Genomic DNA, 20358 nt, shown 5'->3' with positions numbered 1-20358 from the left:
GGTGTTAATAATCAATCCATCATATCTAATCGATATCAAATAGTGATCATAATTTTATCAATAGCATTGTGTGTTACAAGCTAACTACCTAGTTATACACTGAGACAAAAAACTAACAAAAACACACTTAGAATTACAAAAATAAAAACTTAATCCGGGGACAAGGAGAGTCAACTAATAGGAACAAATTGACTTTTGCAATTTACATTTAGTAGGAAATACAACTTCTATATTTGTAATTTGAAGTATGGTAGAGTAATTTCAGAAATTTGGTTTTGTTATTCCGAGAGGTGCTTTAGCAATATCGGAGGTGATGACGTCATGGGTGAAAACTAACCGTTTTGTAATTCTAAGCGTGCTTTAGCAATATCGGAGACGATGACGTCATAGGTTTTACTAAACTGTACTGCGATTCCAAGCTAGCTGTTGTTATTCTAGAGATAATGACGTCACAGGCAAAAACTAAACTGTTTGCAATTCCTCCGCCCCTAGCAAACGGGCGCCGCGAGAGCATGTCGCGCGCGTGGTAGCTACCCGTCTCTATTTCTGTCTGTATGAATAAAAAAGCATTTGGTAGTATATCTCTGTACTAAAGAGGCACTATAAAAGCCTGTCGAGATATTCTACCCATTCCTTTCTTATTCATACAGTCAGAAAGAGACTAGTAGTTATTACGCGCGCAACATGCTCTCGCGGCGCATCTGTGCTAGGGAGGTTGGAATTGCAAACAGTTTAGATTTACCTATGATGTCATTATCACTAGAATAACAACAGCTAGCTCGAAGTTGCAGAACAAAATTCCTGTAGACCCCAACTACACAGTAGGTCGCGGGTTAATATGTCCATGGCCCACAATATATCCTAAATTTATTATTTAACTTAAGTATGTTTTAAACAAAGAAGACACGAGACACGCCCGCCCGACATCCGACACAATACTAACTCTAACCAAATGAACGTAGCAAGTAGTAAATTTTACTAAAATCACTAACATTCGTTTCGCTGTGTTGGTATTACAAAACTCGTTTAGTGATTGGTACAACAATGAACATAAACACAACAAGTCTATCTACTAAATACCAGTAAACATTGTAATGTCGCTATAGTAACAACTGAATTGTTATTTTAAATGGGGTAATGTTATTCCCGCGAACTCGTTTTTTAGATATTACAAAACTATGTAAGTGAGACATTTACTAAAATCATAACTTTTTTTTTTTTTTTTTTTCCCCATTTATTTACATACAATATATATACAGTGATACTACTAAACTAAATTAATAACTAGCTTAAATCTAAAATAGGCCCTTGAGGCATTGTACCAAGGATGCTGGCGGCATTTCCTCGCTGTATCGCAATGCTGATACGTTGTGCGAGGTAGCCGCCAGCTCTTCGGTCACCAGTTACGTCAACCAGACGCTTCGCGATTTCTGCGAACAACTTATGCGCGCTGGGACCCCATGGACCTAGAGTTTCAACTCCAAATGGTACAAAATGGTACTCTCTACCGAAGGCTCTTATATAACTGTGATATAACTTGAAATCACAGATGCTTTTTTCCAAATATCACAAACTTTACTAGTAAAAATCGGAGAATTTTAGTAGTAATAAAAATGGATTGTAACAAATACTGAACTTTGTTTAATGCTCCATTTACTAAAGTCTGTTTGCTGAAATTAGATTTAGTATTACTGAGCTGTTTGTAGAAATAAATAAATTTTACAGAAATAGTGAAACTTCCATGATTACTACTAAAACTTCATTTTTTCCCCCAGTACAGAACTGTTTATTAATTCCTGGTGATGATTTTTCTCTCAGTGATATACTCGACATATTAACCTTTCATACGTCGTGGTGGTCAAAACTCGTGGGTTCTAACCTCAGTTTTCTGCTCTATAGATAGAGTCGAAAAATCGTTCTCGAATTTTTTTTTTAAATGTATTAAAAATTGGTCAGGATTCTTATTTATTCTATCAGACAAGATTATCCGATTTAACATGTTGTAAATAACATACCTACAATGTGTATCGCTTAATGCTTCGCTCGGGCCATTACCAACTCATCATGACTAAGTGGCATGCATGCATCCATCTGCTACGTGCATTTATCAAGTTGCATCCCCGCTTATAAAGAACGTCCTAATCGCCACGTTTCTGCTATGGATATAAGACATTTTAGGTGAGCAGGAAGAGTATCTGCTTCATCAATTTCGCGGGCTTACCACGCCGGCATATCCATGTGTTTGTGAGGATATAACGATGACATGTACTGACATGAATTATTGTGCAGATACTGTTTCAGTGAGTTTCTTAGCTTTTACTATATAAAATGCGTTAAATGGTCTTTGAGAAAAATGCATTTAAATGATTTGCAAGACCGAAGTGATTCCATAAGTGTTCCGTGAACAAAGTTTTGTACGGACCACTAAAAAGCTTGAGAATTCCTGAATTGCTATGGTTATAGAAGGCAGCAGGACTAGTAGTGGCATGTTCTGTAGTTAACAAAAAAATAATGTCATGTTAAATTTTGCGATCATAATAAATGTCCAAAAACCTTTCAATATAAAGGATAGGTGTGAAATAGTTTGAAATTTGTACAGTAGAAAATATATTGCAAAATTTGAAAAATTATACCGTATTGGTAGTAAAACTCAGAATTCATTTAAAAAAACCATTTTCGCATTGCCGCCTTTACAACTAATAGCTTTTTTACGTTTACACACCTTGTCAAATTAATGCTTAATGTTCAATTTAAATTAAATCACACGACATACGCCCATTTAAAAATACTCTTCTCAATTGATCACGTCGACGTCTCAAGCCGCGCGAACATTTTTCTTGCAAACTACAAGCGTGTTCTATCGACACCCCGTCAAACGAACTTGGAGCGTTCGACTATCATTCTTAACTCAACTTTTAAAAGGATAAGTTAAAAAGTACTACTGAGATGAGGTGAGAATTTCCTGCTTCGTTTCTGAAACTAGCTTCGATCTTTTCAAGTGGAGTGGAACTGTAGAAAATAAGAGTATTCAGAAGACTCACAGAAAGTTTACGTTTAATGGTGTTGTCGCGTTTCACTTATTATCTGATTAAAATTGTAGTTATAGGTCACGCACCACAAACAAAAGGTCCAAGGAAACAAATTGAACCCCTGCTTGCCCCCATATGCCCATGCTCCCAGATCAGGTTAAGTGTCCGGCGGTTGCATATAACACTTCTGCTTCCTAGGCCCAGGAATCCTTGGACTCAACACGTACTTGTAGCCCAAGACGAATCGATTTCAAAATTTGAACAAGCCTTTTGATTCAGTTGACGGACCTGGGTGCCTATAAAAGACGCCAATCGTTTACGCCGTTGGTGATCGATACGCTCAGGTCTCTCTGTCACACTAATATAGAGAGAGATTACCGTTTCATGCTCTACGGTGCAAACGATTGGCATCTTTGCTAGGCCCTTTGATTCTGATACCTTTAAATTTTGAGGCATTATTTAGAAACCCAATTCAGAAAACAGATGCTTATTTGTAGCAATTATTACTCGACGAATGGCTACAGTCTCAATATCGGAATATTCGATTACCTTGTCTGATTACGGAAGGTTAATTAAATTATAATTAGCTTTTTAAGTGGAAAAAACATTACCTATTTAGCAAGCGAACCAGATGGTGTCAGAACCACGGATTTTGCAATCAGTGTCCAGTGCCTTTAAATGTTGATATTACAACTGACACTTCAAAATGTTCTAGGATTTTTAATCAACTTGTTCTAAATGCCATAAGTTGAAAATATCAAGTGATTGCGAAACTAGACTAGAGACCTATACAATTTAGCAATCGCGTTATTATATTTATTTATACAAGAACACATTTTAATAATAGAAATAATTGATACGGCGTTTGGGGAAAATATCAAACATTGGACTGGCAAATGGTTATTCAGCATGCGAACTGAACTATTGCTATCCCATATAAATGATTTATCTATCTATATATCTATCTATCTATCCCTTCTTTTCATCGCCAACACTCAAGGAAAAGATCTGGTAAGTAGCTCCGTTATGATGAACGTTAGGCGGCGATTACGGGAGAGGGGAGAGGTAGGGAATGCTAGCACGCGGCGAGCGTGATGGGCACCTTTGCACCTGGAGAGCCGCAGGGCGATTCAAAATATAAATATAAATACAAATTCATTTATTTCATTACTTTTTTGCAGCCGGTATTAGGTATAATATAAGATCAAACTTATTATAGTGTTTAAGATTTTTATAATGATTAATTTCTAGGTAGAAGACATAATAGCCGCAGGATACAGCCTGCAGAGCCTTAAAGTAACCACGGAAGATGGTTACATTCTAACCATGCACCGCATACCGAAGAAAGAAGGCACGTCTGAAGTGGAACAAAAGCCGTCTATTCTTCTCATGCACGGGATTATGGGAACTTCGGCAGACTTTATCAATCAAGGTCCGAACAGTAATCTAGGTGGGTTTTCTTTTCTTTTTATCCTACTCTCTGTCTCAGCAACCCAAATAGCATGTAACGGACATAAAAGTTTATTATAAGGTGCCCCTGATTTACGACAGGGAGTTTCCTAGATCGTTAAAAGCGTTGAGTCTATAGGTACATGACATGGCAGTTTACAAGAACTAGCTTGAAAATGGGAAACAATGGAAATAAAGTAAAATAACTTTCTTCAATACCCGAAAAGGTATTTTATTATTCTGAAGAGTAAAGAAAGCGCTACCGTTTATATAAATGATTCTACTTCTATTTAATTATATGTATGTTAAATTAACGTCCACGATAGAGTGGAAAAGAATCCTCACTATTTACAGAGAAATTCTGCTATAGACAAAATTCAAGAACAAAATTTAAAACTTGTAGCGTTGTAATGTACCTAGTATTTTTATTACAGGGTTCGTTTTATCCAACGCAGGCTTCGACGTTTGGCTGGGGAATGCTCGTGGCAATCCCTTTTCCAGAGCTCACGAAACCCTCGACCCTGACAAGGACGCTATCGAGTTCTTCAACTTTAGCTGGGAGGAGATCGCCATTTTCGACATCCGCGCTATGGTTGACTACATCCTTTCTACTACTGGCGAATCACAGACACGCTTCATAGGTGAAGTGCGCAAACTTAGTGGATGCTCAAGCAGGGCGTGAGGCGTTCATAGCAAACGCAAACAATACAAGCAGCCTCAGTTCACGCTCAACTAAATGACGCTTGACGCCACTTTGCCCGTGCCGCCAAACGCTCCGCTAAACGCTTGCCACTCAGGCCGTACACTTGTGATTAACACTATATGTTTGAATGATGATTGAATATTTTAAGCACCAAAAAAATTATTAGAAAGATTCTTAGTAGATCTTCCCTCTTCAATGGTTCATCATTGTAAACCGTCCTCGTGAAAATCATTTTTTGTCTTTTTGACCATAGGAGACTCCCAAGGCGGGACTGCCTTCTTAATTCTAAACCATTTCAAACCCGAGTACAATAAGAAATTCCAGATGGCACAACTGCTAGATCCGGTTGGGTATACGAAATTCTTCCCATCGGCGGAATTGAAAGCCGTTGCAACTATGATTATTCCTCTTTATGTAAGTATTATTAATTAATATCTTTCAATTTAATGTTACTGTGCTATGTATTCTGTGGCATTAGATTACAAAGCTTTGTCCAGCAGTGGACGTCTTTGGACGGCTCAGATGATGATGATGAGATTGCTAACATAACAGTCTGTTGTTAGCATGACAGTCCTATCGCAAAACACTTATTTCATATAATTTCATTTTGACGCTTTGAGAGTCATTACATTTTCAAATCTTTAACCTATTAGTATTTTCTCTGACATTGGGGCCCTTTTATATCTCTAATGTGTCATTAACCTTATATGTATATAAAGTATACATCGTTATATTGCAGTAATCATTTATTTTAAGATTATTATAGTGCCCTATTGGCTTTTGTATTGATAAATTGTCGACTTTGAAGAGCTACCTACATAGACTGGTAAACCGCCTGTAATACGAACACAAACAGACACCAAACGCTGTATTTGATCATTGTATTTTTTCTAGTTATTTCCATGTTTGTAAAGGAATTACCTTTTTTATTTTTAGAATTTGGCAATAGGATTGGGTATAGGAGAGATATCTACACTGAATTTGCATAAAAATTTAACCTATACAGGAGTGACGCACCAATTTGCAGTGCAGAGTATTGTGGTAATTACATAAGTTCTATTATTTATAAATAAAGACTTGTTCATGAAAAATTAAATTAAATAGTTAAATACCTACCTACATAATACAGGCAAGCTTATTAAACCAAGTTCCTGCTGCCTATACCATCTCTACTGCTCCAATCAAAGATCCTCAAAAACGTATCGAAAGATGTCGAGCGACGTAATACGTGAACAGAGGGCCTACCGCGAACCACGTTCGAGGTGTTGCGTCTCAGTCGCACTTGTGAATTCGTACGTAAGTGTGACAGGGAGGCAACATGTCGAACGTGGTTTGGCCTAGGCCATCAGAGCAGTCCATTAAAAATAATTATCTCTCACCTCATCAATAAGTCTCACGGGAGTTTTGTAGTGAACATATTCGATTACTTGCATAACAACAATTTTTTGTATTTCAGTCGTACATCGCAAGCTTGGGCGGCTTCACATCCATAGGAACTTCTCTCAAACAACTTGTTCACTATGCTCAGAACATCAGAGACGAATCCTTCCGGCGTTGGGACTATGGCCAGAACGTTAACTACCAAATATATGGAACGCCCTCCCCTCCACCATATAACCTAACCCATGTTACCGTTTATACTGTATTGTATTATAGGAAACATAATAAATTTCTAGACAAAAAAGATATCGAAGCTATGGCTAGCGATATGCCGAACGCAAGAGCTATTGGGATTAGTGGAAACGAATTTACTCATTTTGACATACAAGATATTACAAGGACAAAAGGACTTTGATAACCATAGCCAATTTACTTATAAATACATTTTACTTCATATAACAAGATGTTTTACGAGCATAGATGTAAGTAAATTGAGGTAGATATGGTACCAGGCGCACGATCGTGAGCCATTAAATATAGGTTCCGGAACCTATATTTAGTTAGTCGTATGGGTGACGCCAACCTGTCAAGTTGTCACAATCGTTGGATCAAATTTTAATTTTGTCAACTATGAACGTCACACGTCTACATAAATAAAAGGTCATTGTTTACGAGTATGCTCAAAGGCATTTTCACCAATCAAATATTATTTTGGAAAATAAAAACTATTTAAATAATGCGATACACTTCATTTATATACCAAGTCTAAGCAACCAAGCAACTGTAGTCAACCTAGAGTCGGACCAAGAAAAGTCTGCAGCGGATTTGATACCCCACGCAGTGCATGTGTTATGTTAAACGTCAAACTTCTATGAAATTATGACGTATAAATAACACTTGCACTGCGTAGGCTCTCAAATCCGCTGCAGACTTTTCTTGTTCCGACTCTATTTGATTTCTAGGCCACTTTACAACCTTGTCGATTTAACTACTAGATACGTGACATCTTGGAGGATATAACCAAACGGAGTACCCATTAACAGGCCACACATTGTATGGCCTGACGTTTATCTGACATGGCTATATTTACGTTACGTATACATTTGATACAACGCGCAGCCGTCAGGGAGGAGTGGAGGCGAGCCGTCAAACGTGTCACAAAGGGAGACTTCCAATGATGACCACGACCGCTCTGTCAAGAGTGTCCCGATCAAGAAGAAGAAGAAGAAGAATACATTTGACGTTTACTATAGATCATTCTTATATGAGGTATCTGCATAACTAGGTACATCAGTAAAAATTGCTCGCATACGTGTAAAGATAACAAAACCCCAGAATATTACGTATCAATAATATGTACCATTAATTTATTAATCCAATTTACATATACGTATACCTACATTTAATCTCTATACGCAATTAATTCAAGTCGAATTATCGCCAATTATCGCAAACGTAGACATCAAAAGGAGATTAAAAGATAACTACATTGAAATTCCAACAAGAGGCTAATTCGAACATACACTTTGATATCAAAATGATGTAATTTCGCTTGCACTTGTTCGTACATATATTAGCGCAAGTAAGACGCACGGGCCAATGAGAACAGAATCACATCATTTTTATGTCAAATGGAAGTTTGAATTGGCCTCCATCTCATAAATAAATAGGTACAGTCGGTTCCCTAACTTAAGTTACCATTTTTCTATGCAACTTGGGTACTTGGTAACTTAAGTTGGGGCACCGTACGGTCCTTAAAGTTTTGATATTATTATGATACTCTCGCACACCAGTAAGGGCTTGTGCACAAATCACGCAAGTTTCGACATGGTCACGAAAAAATCACGATAGATCACGTTGGGGAAGGGGGGTTATAAGTAAACCTCACGTGTATTTTTCTACAGTGAACGAAACTAAGTAAAAAAAACCTACCATATGAGTAGATACTTTTGCTCGGTTTCGTTAAACATAAATCTTCACTCTGCACTTCAATATAGCGAGTCTATTTAACGAAAATAGAAAAATAAACAAGATTTTCTATACAATACTATTTATTTTAAAATTAGGTCGAATGTGTGACGTTTATACAATAAAAGTGCAATGCGAACTACCTGCAAGTCGACATTCTGTTGTCATCTGTCATGGCGTACAGGCGGGTCGCGGAGCACACCTGACTGACCAACTGAGTTTTATTTATCACCTTGTAATACAACAGAACCTAGACGTCACAATGGCGACGAGGATAAAGAACGTAAGAAAAAACAAAAAATCGATGTAGTTGCTAAATAACCGACAAAAAGTTATCAGTTTGAAATTATTTTTTCAATAAAAGGGAGGGAGACGAATGACCCAAATAGCACAGGTATGATGGACCCATTGTGGACTTAATTTATAGCTCTGAGCACATAAACATCTTTATAAGGTACACTTCTGGTATTTAAACTATATTTTGATCGAGAAAAGAACTATTTTTACGCTAATATTATTACTATAGGGCACATTTCAACGTCTTATTCAGTTTAAATACTATTTAATGCTTTTACCTTTCCAAAAAACGGGTCGGTGAACAGAAATTAAGCCAAATACAGTAAAATAAGTTATTATAAAATAGAAATAAAACTTTTATAGCGACTGTGTATTTAAGGAAGCGTGTAAAACTATAAATAAACTGTCGCGCATATTGCTGTGTAGTGCTGAATATGTCTGTTCACCGGTAATTTACTACAGGTAACTAAGTATACCAACGTGGTGCTGTCTGCGTTAACGGTTGTTGAAACAATATCTGGGTGCGCTGTAGTTTATTATTAGCTCACAAATGTATCAAATTAACGACAAATGCTTAATAATAGTTCACATAATAGGGTTAACACTTTTAACCAGAAGTTATATACCTAAATAAATAATAAGTGTACGCTTTATTTAGCGTCAGACTCAATAAAAATCAACAGATCATCTGCTATACAACATGGTGTTACTTAGCTTACGTGTGCTAGTTAGATATGCATTTAAATTATTTAACCAAATCAGCATAATATTATCTGGGTCTTGTTTCTATAATGCAAAAGGAAAAATAAGTACCTAAACAAACTGATATTGTCGGTGAAATTTGTCGTAAAGCTTAAGCTTAATACGAGTATTCTCCAAAAATGGAATACTTTTATGGTTGTAAATGTTGTTGTGTTAATATTGCACTCACCCTCCTGGGGCCCAGCCATACAAGGAAAAAGTCTGAAATTTGCTATTGAAATTTCAATCTATAGTGTAGGATTCAGGGTTGATTTTGTTTTGTTTAAAATGGAACGAAGCAAAACAGATGCAACTCTGCTTCAATTAACATTAGGTTGTGTCGCTAAGGAGCAAAATGTCATGGTTACGGCGACGGCGAACATTGAATCCTGAACGAAGCGAGGTATTAAAATGGAATACTGAGCGTAGTGAGGGATTCAAGTGTTAATGCCCAAAGTGAAAATAATTTTGCTACCATGTGACCCATACTGCTTTTCACATCACATAATATATGTATAAGGAAATAAAAAATAAAAATAAGTTAGATTAAAGAACCTAACGTCTTAAGAGTTTAAACCTAAAGAGTGAAAAGAGTCTGAAAAGTCTAAAGAGTAAAGAGTCTAAAGAGTCTAAAGAGTAAATACTCTAAAGAGTAAATAGTCTAAAGAGCCTAAAGAGACTAAATAGTCTAAATAGTCTAGAGTCTAAAGAGTCTAAAGAGTCTAAAGAGTCTAAAGAGTCTAAATAGTCTAAAGAGTCTAAAGAGTCTAAAGAGTCTAAAGAGTCTAAATAGTCTAAAGAGTCTAAAGCGTTTAAAGAGTCTAAATAGTCTAAAAAGTCTAAAGAGTCTAAAGAGTTTCAAGAGATTAAAGAGTAGAGTCTAAATAGTCTAAAAAGTAAAGAGTCTAAATAGTCTAAATAGTCTCAAGAGTCTAAGGAGACTACAGAATCTAAGTTAGAGTCTAAAGATTGTAAGAGTTTAAATAGTCTAAAGAAGTCTAAAGGGTCTAAGAGTCTTGAGAGTCTGAAGAATCTAGAGTCGTACATGTGTGCAGTAAACAGATTTTGTTGAAAATAATTATAATAAAAAAAACCATATTCCGAATAAATGTAAAACATTCTTCCACCGAACTTAGAAAGTATCTACTACAGCTGGTAGGACCGTGGGCCTTGGGAAGGTATGGCTATGCTTAATAATTCTGCCGCGCCAGCAATGATTGCGCGGTGATCGATTACATTTGGAAACTCATGAAATGCTTACCTTGTCCTCCTTAAATAAGTTCTTTATTTAATTATTTAAACGAGTTTTCAAATGCAAGTACCGCGTTTATGGTGGTGGGGCGGGGTTGCTGATGCCGACTATGGTGTATTTAAAATAACTAACTAGACATTGACACAACCTTGCCTATAAATATGAAAACTAGAAAAGTCGAGTTTCATAGGCTGAAAAGACAATGGTATTAATGTATAGTTTATGCAAGATACGAGTTCCGTATAAATAAATACCTACAATTGGAGTGAAGACTCCGTGAGTGGAACCTAAGTCCGAATAAGGAAATACCATTGGAGTGAAAAGCTCCGCGAGTGCTGCATGGGATATCGGCCCATGTAGTGCAAATGATAAGTTCTTCAGAATTAAAAATAAATATAGCTCAGGAAAAATTCCATAAAATTTAAATTGTTAGTAATATGTGACTATAATTAACGTTAAGGAGTGAAACTCAGGTTATTGTCACAAAGACTCGTTGAACTTTAATGTATGTCTTGGGGTCCAATCCTATGTATATGTGTCTACCTGTTCTGTTTGTTACACGTTAGGTTACTTCGATAACTCCTTAAGTACAGAAACTCGGTAGTTAGAAGGTACTTACCTAACGCACATGTTCCGTGCTTACTTACGGATAGTATTACAATGATGTCTTAATTGTCCGCTTTAGAATGTGCCTGAGTGTCGTGTGCCTGCTAACTGCGAGCACTCTTCCAAGTACGCACGTTTCAGAAGCTAGCGTAATGGACATTTTTAAAGTTGCTGTCGACAAATTATAAGAATACTTTTCGCAAAAACAGAGTTTGTATGAACGATTCGTGTTTCGACTGATGCAACAAGAATTGTACTTTGGAAATTTCTAATCTAATCTATTCCTAATGATTCTAAATGTGATTTCAATGCGGAAAATTGAGCCTCCGCCGATCTAAAGGAAAATATTGAATCTAGGGGTTTCAGTTACAATAAACAAGTGATTATGGGAACAAATTTGATAAAATGTTAGGAGGCAACTGAAAGAGTTTTTGGGCAAACATAACAAACAGGTAGACAGGATTGCGATAATGGCGCCGCCTTCCCCCTAAAAGATAAAATGTGCCGGCATGTGATAAATGTGCCTACAAAGGCCAATTCAAAATGCAAAGCTGCACTAGGACTAAATGAGTACCGATAAAAGTCGACGGGCCGACTAAATTAAAGTCCAAAAATAAATAAATTACCTAAAGCCAATCAACTAATTTTAGTGCCAAAAGAACACAATAATTTAAAAAAAAAAATTACCTAAAGCCAATCAACTAATTTTAGTGCCAAAAGAACACAATAGTAATTCTATAAATTTACAATCAGGTCAAAGGTCAATTTAAGGTAAATAAATAGACGCTGGGTCCGTCACAATGCCACACATTGTGTAGGTATCTAAAGTAAATGCTGAAAAAAATACAAAGTACCAATCAGTGACGATGCGTGAAACCTTGCACTCCCACTGCGCTACTTTATATATGACTTGTTCCTAATAGTGAAAACATACACATACGAACATAGTAACCAAATCCGTAAAATGGACGGCCAAGCGATGGCGTCAATATCGGACAGTTACCCAAATAGAGATGAGTTTTAATTAAGTGTAATAAAAAGGCACGTTAGTGGGAAATTTATAATGTGTACATATAAAAACGTAAGGACCAGACGTGATCTTGATTGCACCAAATTGCAGTTTGCCTAGTTGAGGTTGAAACTAACAAAATCAAACAAACCTTGTAAATTGAGGTTGCAGATCGAGCCTCTATATTTGCAAGAGTACATATATATTATCAAAGAGTTATTTACTTAAGTCGTTGTTTAATTATCGTACAGGTACTAAGTACCAAGTATGAAATAAAACCCTAGTTATTAAAGCAACGGAATAATAATAAAGTAAATCTTCGAACAATGTACTCGTTGAAACCGTATTCATGGTAATGAAATTCCATTGGTTCCTTGTAAAATATACATAATTAGAGTTAAACAATATATGCCACCATCAAAATGAACATACACAGGTGCTAGTTTTGCTCTATAATATATCTGTAAGTAATTGAACCTAAAGGAAGCAAAATGTCTATAAAAAAAAATTATTAATGTGACTGTAACCATGGTCAAATTAAGGCTGTGTATATTGTAGTCAAGGGCTACTGTAGACTATAGTCAAGGCTAAAATCAACTTCCAATTGTAAGCAGGGATTAAAGTTGTTTTCATAACATAAATAATACTTATCATTCATTGTATAAGTAACATTAAGTTGCTAGATTAACAGTACAGTCGATATACCATACTTGAATATAATTGAGGTCAATACTGTATTCAGCAAGTATTATAATTAAAAAACGGTAATAAAATAATGTATCCAATGCAATTTATAATAATAACGGTCAAATATGTAGGTACCTACATCATTTTACCCGAGTAATAGAAATCTATTTGTATAGATCATGGTTTGCGTAAATAACATACCAGTACACAAGTAAAACTAAATAGGTTGTGATATCTGGTATGACTTTTTACCTTACTTAACATTGGACCATTTACGTATATTATAAATTGCATTATATCTATATATTATACTATATTACCTATAAAACAGCCAAGTAAAACTGAGGAAATCAGTTGTTGCCAATAAATAATGTACATGTACGAGATGTTATTGGAAAGCGACCTGTATGTTACAATTTTATTGGAAATTCACGAAATAGGTATTAATTGTGTGAAACGTGTATATAGCTTGAACGCTAATGAAAATACCTAGAAAAGTGTAAGCATCCAAAGAAAATATGTATCAATTAAGGTTAAACTCGTAAGATATTTAAACCTCGAGTTATTATCATTTTGAATAAAAGAAAGCAGACTCAAAATTCAAAACTGAAAAAAGGAGAAGGAGAGAGACTGATATTGTAAAAGTAAAACCATAATTGTATTAAAACATTTTATTACGCTAAACAAGTACATAACAATAAGAGAATAGAATAAATGTGTACAAAGGCGAACTCATCCCTTTAAAGGATCTCTTCCAGCTGACCGCTAAGCAACTGAGAGAGATACTAGGAATAGTGTAAATATTCCAAGGTTATATTGTTAAAAAATGTTTATTGTTGAACTGTTGAGAAATGAATATATCCACACCTCGCCGAGTTTCTTCCGCCGGTTCTTCTCGGGTCTGAGGTTAACGCTGGTTTTCCGAACCGGTGGTAGTATGTCGGAATTAGAATCTAAATTAACCTAGCAGTTATAAGATAAACAGATGTGAGATGACTGAACTATTGTTGCATGGCTAACGCATAAAATAAAATAAATAAATCATTATAAAAAGGAAGAGATGTGACGTTTATACAATAAAAGTGCAATGCGAACTACCTGCAAGTCGACATTCTGTTGTCATCTGTCATGGCGTACAGGCGGGTCGCGGAGCACACCTGACTGACCAACTGAGTTTTATTTATCACCTTGTAATACAACAGAACCTAGACGTCACAGAATGAAAAAAAATCAAAAAGATACAAATGAGGTTGTGTGGGGGGAGGGGGGTAGCCAAAAACCTCACCAAATATCACCAAGGGAGAGGGGGGTCAAAAAGTAGCCGAAAACACCTCGCGTGATTTGTGCACAACCCCTAAGTGCGAGCGAGATATGTAATAGCCTCTCCAAACGTCACCGATAATCGCATGCGATTCGATCAATTAGCTCGCTTAACGGCGCGATTCGGGAAATGAATTAGAGATTCACTATATGGATATGAAATAGTAAAGATATGTGACGTTCCACGGCAAAATGTACCATTGCCCCGGCTGAATATTGGAGCGGCGTTAATAATAGCGTAAGCGCCAGCTGCCATAAGGTACTTGTGCCCTAGAACGTCACATATCTTTACTATTTCATATCTAGTGAATCTCTAAATCATTTCCCGAATCGCGCCGTACGTCACATCACATCGATTGCAAATGAAAACAACATTACAGGACCCCGATTTAGATTTTAATTTCTTGTTACGAAACCGTTATGAATAATATCTGCCAACTGACTCCTTCTTCTTTTGAAAATTGACTTAAAAAACTATGATGGATAGTTTATAGGGCATGACGTTGTTTGGTAGTTGTTTTAGTAGCTGAGTGTACTTTATTAATTGCACACTTCCACGGTACTTCACTCACTGTATAATAATAAGCTGTCAATGAAGTATTTGTGTGTAAACACTTTAAAAAACTTCATGGCCAAAAAGAAACAAAAAAATCAACAAATTTGAAGATCAACCGGAAAGAAATCTAATAAGAATTTCTCCGTGGTCTTTAAGAACTCAAAATTCTGATATACTTACAAATCCTTTAGTAGGAAAATGTCGTTTTCTCAGGTCAATCACTACTCCTTTGCTTACCTGAAATTAAAGAGAATACTAACGTTAATTAAGTTGCGTAATTAATGTTTTTACATTTATGCCACAAATTTTGCTGGAAGTAGCTATGTCACAACACAAGTAGGTAGGTAGGTATATTTGCCCAAGCTGCAATGGTGTAACGTAGATACGTTACGTAACCTAGGTTACATTTATAAAATTAAATTAGATTGATAAATAACTTATAACACTTTAATATTATGTTTACAAAACTGTTCCTTCTTATTGCGACTCACTGTACTTCGTGCAACACTCTTTTGTTCGAAGTAAACCGGCTAGCGGCGTCCCCGTCCCGCGGACCCTCTCTCCGCGCGGGTCCGCGCGCGAGTCGATCAGAGTCAGGACAGATCTAGCTTTCGTCGCCGGCGCACGCTCGCTTGCCCTCGCGCAGCGACGTCTGTCGTGCCCGGCGAGAATTAATTTGTTCGATTGTATTTATTCATTCCGTTCCTGCACTCATTTAGTGCAAATGGAATCATTTTTTAGTGTATTAAATCCCCTTTGGGTAAGTGTTGAACATTTCTTACGCTTATTCTAAGCAGGTAGATTTGAATGTTATTTCTAACGGCTATTTCGCTATGCTATTTCTTTGTGTGATTTTGCTTGCCACTTAATTTAGGTACTCTTGCAATCATTCCACTCTTATTTCATCTCGTTTTAATTGCTAAATTGTGTTTATTTAAAGTCTATGAGATAATTTAATTTCCAGTAATTTTTTAAATTCAAAATTTGACCGTTAGATCCTATACTCAGTTTTGTTTTATAACTTGTTCTTTTAAACATAACATCAGTGCAAAGTGTAAACTCCGTCTGACTGTACCATTCCGCACATCACCAAACTTTCACCATCATCATCACGCAGTACTGCTTCCTGCTTTGCTTCTTGCCGTGCCGGGTACAGTCAGCGGAGACATATTAAGAACTTTCCTTTACACAATGGAAATAAATTCCAGGGAGCCTAGTTACGGCTAAGACCGTAGCCGTGAAGACAGCCCGGCAGTTCCTGAGCGGCCCCAGCTGACGTCCCTCAGCTCGTCCGTCTCCTAGCCCGCAGTGGCTCCGGCAGCTTCAGGGGAGTACTTGCGTGGTGGAACTGTCCTCGGAGCAAAAAATCAGTACCGGCCTAGAACGTACCCTACCCTACGACGTAATCGTGTGCTTGCGGCGGAAGTTAAGGGAGAATAAATTTAGTTCGTTATTTTAAAAACTACAGTTTTATTTATTCTCACCGCCTACCCGTAGCACTGGCGCCCAACGTGGGCGCCAACGCTTTTTTTTATTTTGTGTTGTTTTTTTCTCTTTCTTTCTGCTTTTCCTTCTTACAATTTTGTTTCGTGCTTTTAAAGAAAAACAACCAAAAACGTTCGTAACTTATTAATTACTATTGTAACAGACGGAGTATTTTTTTTTGTTGTTTTTTTTAAATCTGTTCAACATTTACCCAATTTTTCTTGACATATTTAAAAAAACCAATGGCTTTTACAATAAAATCTTGTCACTTCCAAATACTGTACGCACAGTGCGGGAATTGCGTAATCAATTGCAAAGTGTGGCCTCGTTTTCCTTCTGGAGATAATAATTTAATTTTATAATAGTGTGTGATACCTCCTATTTAACAAGTGTACTTGTAGGGTTTCTAGTTCGTGTAACGAGATGCCTCATTATTATTTTGTAATTGTGCGTTAGTAATTTTAATCTTGAACGTATTTTCGAGTAATTACTAATGTTCTTTATGCAAGCGTGAAGTATGAATGAAGATTTATGGAAGCGTATTAACAAGTGCTTAGTTCTGCGGATTTTATTTCATTTAGATGACATAAAATCCTTGACCACGCGCCGGGGTATTGTAACGTAGATACGTTACGTAACCTAGGTTACATTTATAAAATTAAATTAGATTGATAAATAACTTATAACACTTTAATATTATGTTTACAAAACTGTTCCTTCTTATTGCGACTCACTGTACTTCGTGCAACACTCTTTTGTTCGAAGTAAACCGGCTAGCGGCGTCCCCGTCCCGCGGACCCTCTCTCCGCGCGGGTCCGCGCGCGAGTCGATCAGAGTCAGGACAGATCTAGCTTTCGTCGCCGGCGCACGCTCGCTTGCCCTCGCGCAGCGACGTCTGTCGTGCCCGGCGAGAATTAATTTGTTCGATTGTATTTATTCATTCCGTTCCTGCACTCATTTAGTGCAAATGGAATCATTTTTTAGTGTATTAAATCCCCTTTGGGTAAGTGTTGAACATTTCTTACGCTTATTCTAAGCAGGTAGATTTGAATGTTATTTCTAACGGCTATTTCGCTATGCTATTTCTTTGTGTGATTTTGCTTGCCACTTAATTTAGGTACTCTTGCAATCATTCCACTCTTATTTCATCTCGTTTTAATTGCTAAATTGTGTTTATTTAAAGTCTATGAGATAATTTAATTTCCAGTAATTTTTTAAATTCAAAATTTGACCGTTAGATCCTATACTCAGTTTTGTTTTATAACTTGTTCTTTTAAACATAACATCAGTGCAAAGTGTAAACTCCGTCTGACTGTACCATTCCGCACATCACCAAACTTTCACCATCATCATCACGCAGTACTGCTTCCTGCTTTGCTTCTTGCCGTGCCGGGTACAGTCAGCGGAGACATATTAAGAACTTTCCTTTACACAATGGAAATAAATTCCAGGGAGCCTAGTTACGGCTAAGACCGTAGCCGTGAAGACAGCCCGGCAGTTCCTGAGCGGCCCCAGCTGACGTCCCTCAGCTCGTCCGTCTCCTAACCCGCAGTGGCTCCGGCAGCTTCAGGGGAGTACTTGCGTGGTGGAACTGTCCTCGGAGCAAAATCAGTACCGGCCTAGAACGTACCCTACCCTACGACGTAATCGTGTGCTTGCGGCGGAAGTTAAGGGGGAATAAATTTAGTTCGTTATTTTAAAAACTACAGTTTTATTTATTCTCACCGCCTACCCGTAGCAATGGAGACGCTCATAGTCTAATAAAACATGGTCTTCCATTCCCAGAGTGACACGGGCCTACGTCACAACAACATGGCCGCTATATATAGCGCTATCGCATATTATCATATAGCGCTGTCGCATGATGACGTAGGCCCGTGTCAGTTAGGTGACCTAGAAAAGACGGGAATGGAGTACCAGGCGGAGTATATTATTATACCATGGAGACGCTTCGCTCGCTCAGTCAATAACTGTCTGGGCTTGTAGGATGAAGCCATATTTGCAACCGAAACTCTGGGACCGTGGTGCCCAAGCGCTCACAAACGAATCTGGCAGATATCAAAAAAAACATCAAGGTCACCGGGGACCGTAGGGCTGGCTCGTTCCTCGCCCAACGGATGGGCATAGCCAATATAGCCATCCAAAGGGGGAACGCAGCCAGCCTCATGGGAACCCTTCCGGGATCGGACCTGGGTGATCTAGCCTAATATATATTGGGCTAGGTCACCCATGCTGTTTTATTTATTTTTTAGGTATTAGTTTTAGTTTTGTAGGTAGTTTTAATTTTAGGTTACCTTTTATTGTATAAGTTTGATATTAATTATATTATCATATATTGACTTATGAGTATAATTATTAATTTGTTGTGCTAACGGTACTTTCGAATGGTATTCTGATTGTGATCGAGTAATACTACGCTACGATATCGTATCGTGAATCAATCCATGAACGTCGTAGATTTCCACGTCACGGCGGCGCGGCGTCGCAACATGACACGACGTCGTATAGTACCCACTGGGTGTCGTATCGTGTAGGTAATTGTGTGTTGGCACCATAGAAATTTAACATTAAATAACTGTACCGATATTCGAAACCTAAGAATAATATTGAGAATGGCAACATTGTGTTGTCGGTCGTATTGTCCTTTTCTAGCATATACGTCCCTCTCTCTCTCTCACATTCCCACCACAGAGCAGTTGGTTTTGACAGGTGTTTGACAGTTACCGCCAAAACAAATTTCCAAGTCATTGGCTTGCTGTTTTTCCATCTGGAAGGTCGTGAAGCTAAACTGCTGGTGAGTTTTTGAATTTGTACCCCAGTTTAGCTGACTATATTGAAAAACAGTTTCTAACGGCTTTTGCCGTTCGAAATAAATATTTAAATTTAGTTGTCCGTTAAACTATCTAGCAAATAAAAACGATCCGGAATAGTGATGTGCAAGTGTTTTCAAAGGCTGCCTGCGCGCACCGTGGCTATGCCAATGAAAATACTAAAACACATGTTAGAAAACATATCGAGCTGGTAAAGCGTGCACGTGTCACCATTATAATTTAATTTTATACCTACATTAAGTCTCTTCAGAGTCTTGTTAGTTTAAATCTTTGTGTGTGTGTGTATAATAACTAATAACGGTTGAAATTATAATACTTAAATGGTGATCTGTGGAGGCATACCCTTCAGTTTTCAAGTGATTTGTGTTTTCGAATACGAAAGGATCGGATAGTTAATACGTGTTACGTAGAACCTACGTATGAAGGTAGAAGCTTATAGACGTGTGTGTAGGTTTTATCTGTCCAAGTATCTATCAGCAATTTGTCTTTTTATCCCGTTCCGGGTTAATATAATATTTATTGCAAAATTTATTTTTTGGTAATAAACTTGCTGATAAATAATGTGTACCCGCTATAGGAGTCGACGAAGCCCCGCTTCGCGGGGCTTCTATTTCCGCTCTGAGGGACACAAGGTAACGAACAAACCTACATCGCAAACATTGCATTTATTTTTGTGGAAAGTGAGTACTTCGGCAGTACATAAACTTAAATCTGACTAGACATAGAGAGAGATTAGCATGGCTCTGCGCAAGAATGACATGCGAAATCGTGAAGTATTTCACTCTTTATCTACCAACCTATATCTCTCCAACTAGATCATTGATTAAGGTACTTACAGCCTAAAACGGTTAAGGAAAGAACTCTTGCATGTAGTTGCTATATGTGCTTGTGTTATTTTGGATTTGAATAATTTGATTATTAATTCTATACGTAACTACATACAAGAGGGTCAATTCTTAAGCCTACCTACCTACCTACATAAATAGTACACTTGTAAACGTTTCAAATAAAATCGGAAGCCTGTGATTTGGAAGGGCATCAACGA

The 20358-nt window shown here is 37.2% G+C and overlaps 3 protein-coding genes and 1 non-coding gene across 6 annotated transcripts in view; 3 read left to right on the top strand and 1 right to left on the bottom strand.

Annotated features, from left to right (window-relative positions):
• The window catches only part of LOC134790202 (syndecan), a 596526-nt gene that overhangs the window by 261791 nt on the left and 314377 nt on the right, over positions 1–20358 (bottom strand). The gene's annotated exons all lie outside the window — the stretch shown is intronic.
• LOC134790217 (uncharacterized) overlaps positions 1–20358 on the top strand; it is a 413186-nt gene that overhangs the window by 193461 nt on the left and 199367 nt on the right. The gene's annotated exons all lie outside the window — the stretch shown is intronic.
• Positions 3657–7256, top strand: LOC134789542 (lipase 1-like). Its single transcript, XM_063760117.1, has 6 exons — positions 3657–4040; positions 4281–4479; positions 4913–5119; positions 5435–5595; positions 6118–6222; positions 6638–7256. Exons 1-6 carry the CDS (start codon positions 3939–3941, stop codon positions 6974–6976), a joined length of 1113 nt encoding a protein of 370 aa, XP_063616187.1. The 5' UTR covers positions 3657–3938; the 3' UTR covers positions 6977–7256.
• Positions 19998–20101, top strand: LOC134790242 (U6 spliceosomal RNA). Its single transcript, XR_010144172.1, has one exon. It is a non-coding gene; the product is annotated as a U6 spliceosomal RNA (small nuclear RNA).

Source organism: Cydia splendana, chromosome 4 (genome assembly GCF_910591565.1).
Source record: "Cydia splendana chromosome 4, ilCydSple1.2, whole genome shotgun sequence".
Classification (NCBI taxonomy): domain Eukaryota; kingdom Metazoa; phylum Arthropoda; class Insecta; order Lepidoptera; family Tortricidae; genus Cydia; species Cydia splendana.
This window is presented reverse-complemented; position numbering and strand designations above follow the sequence as displayed.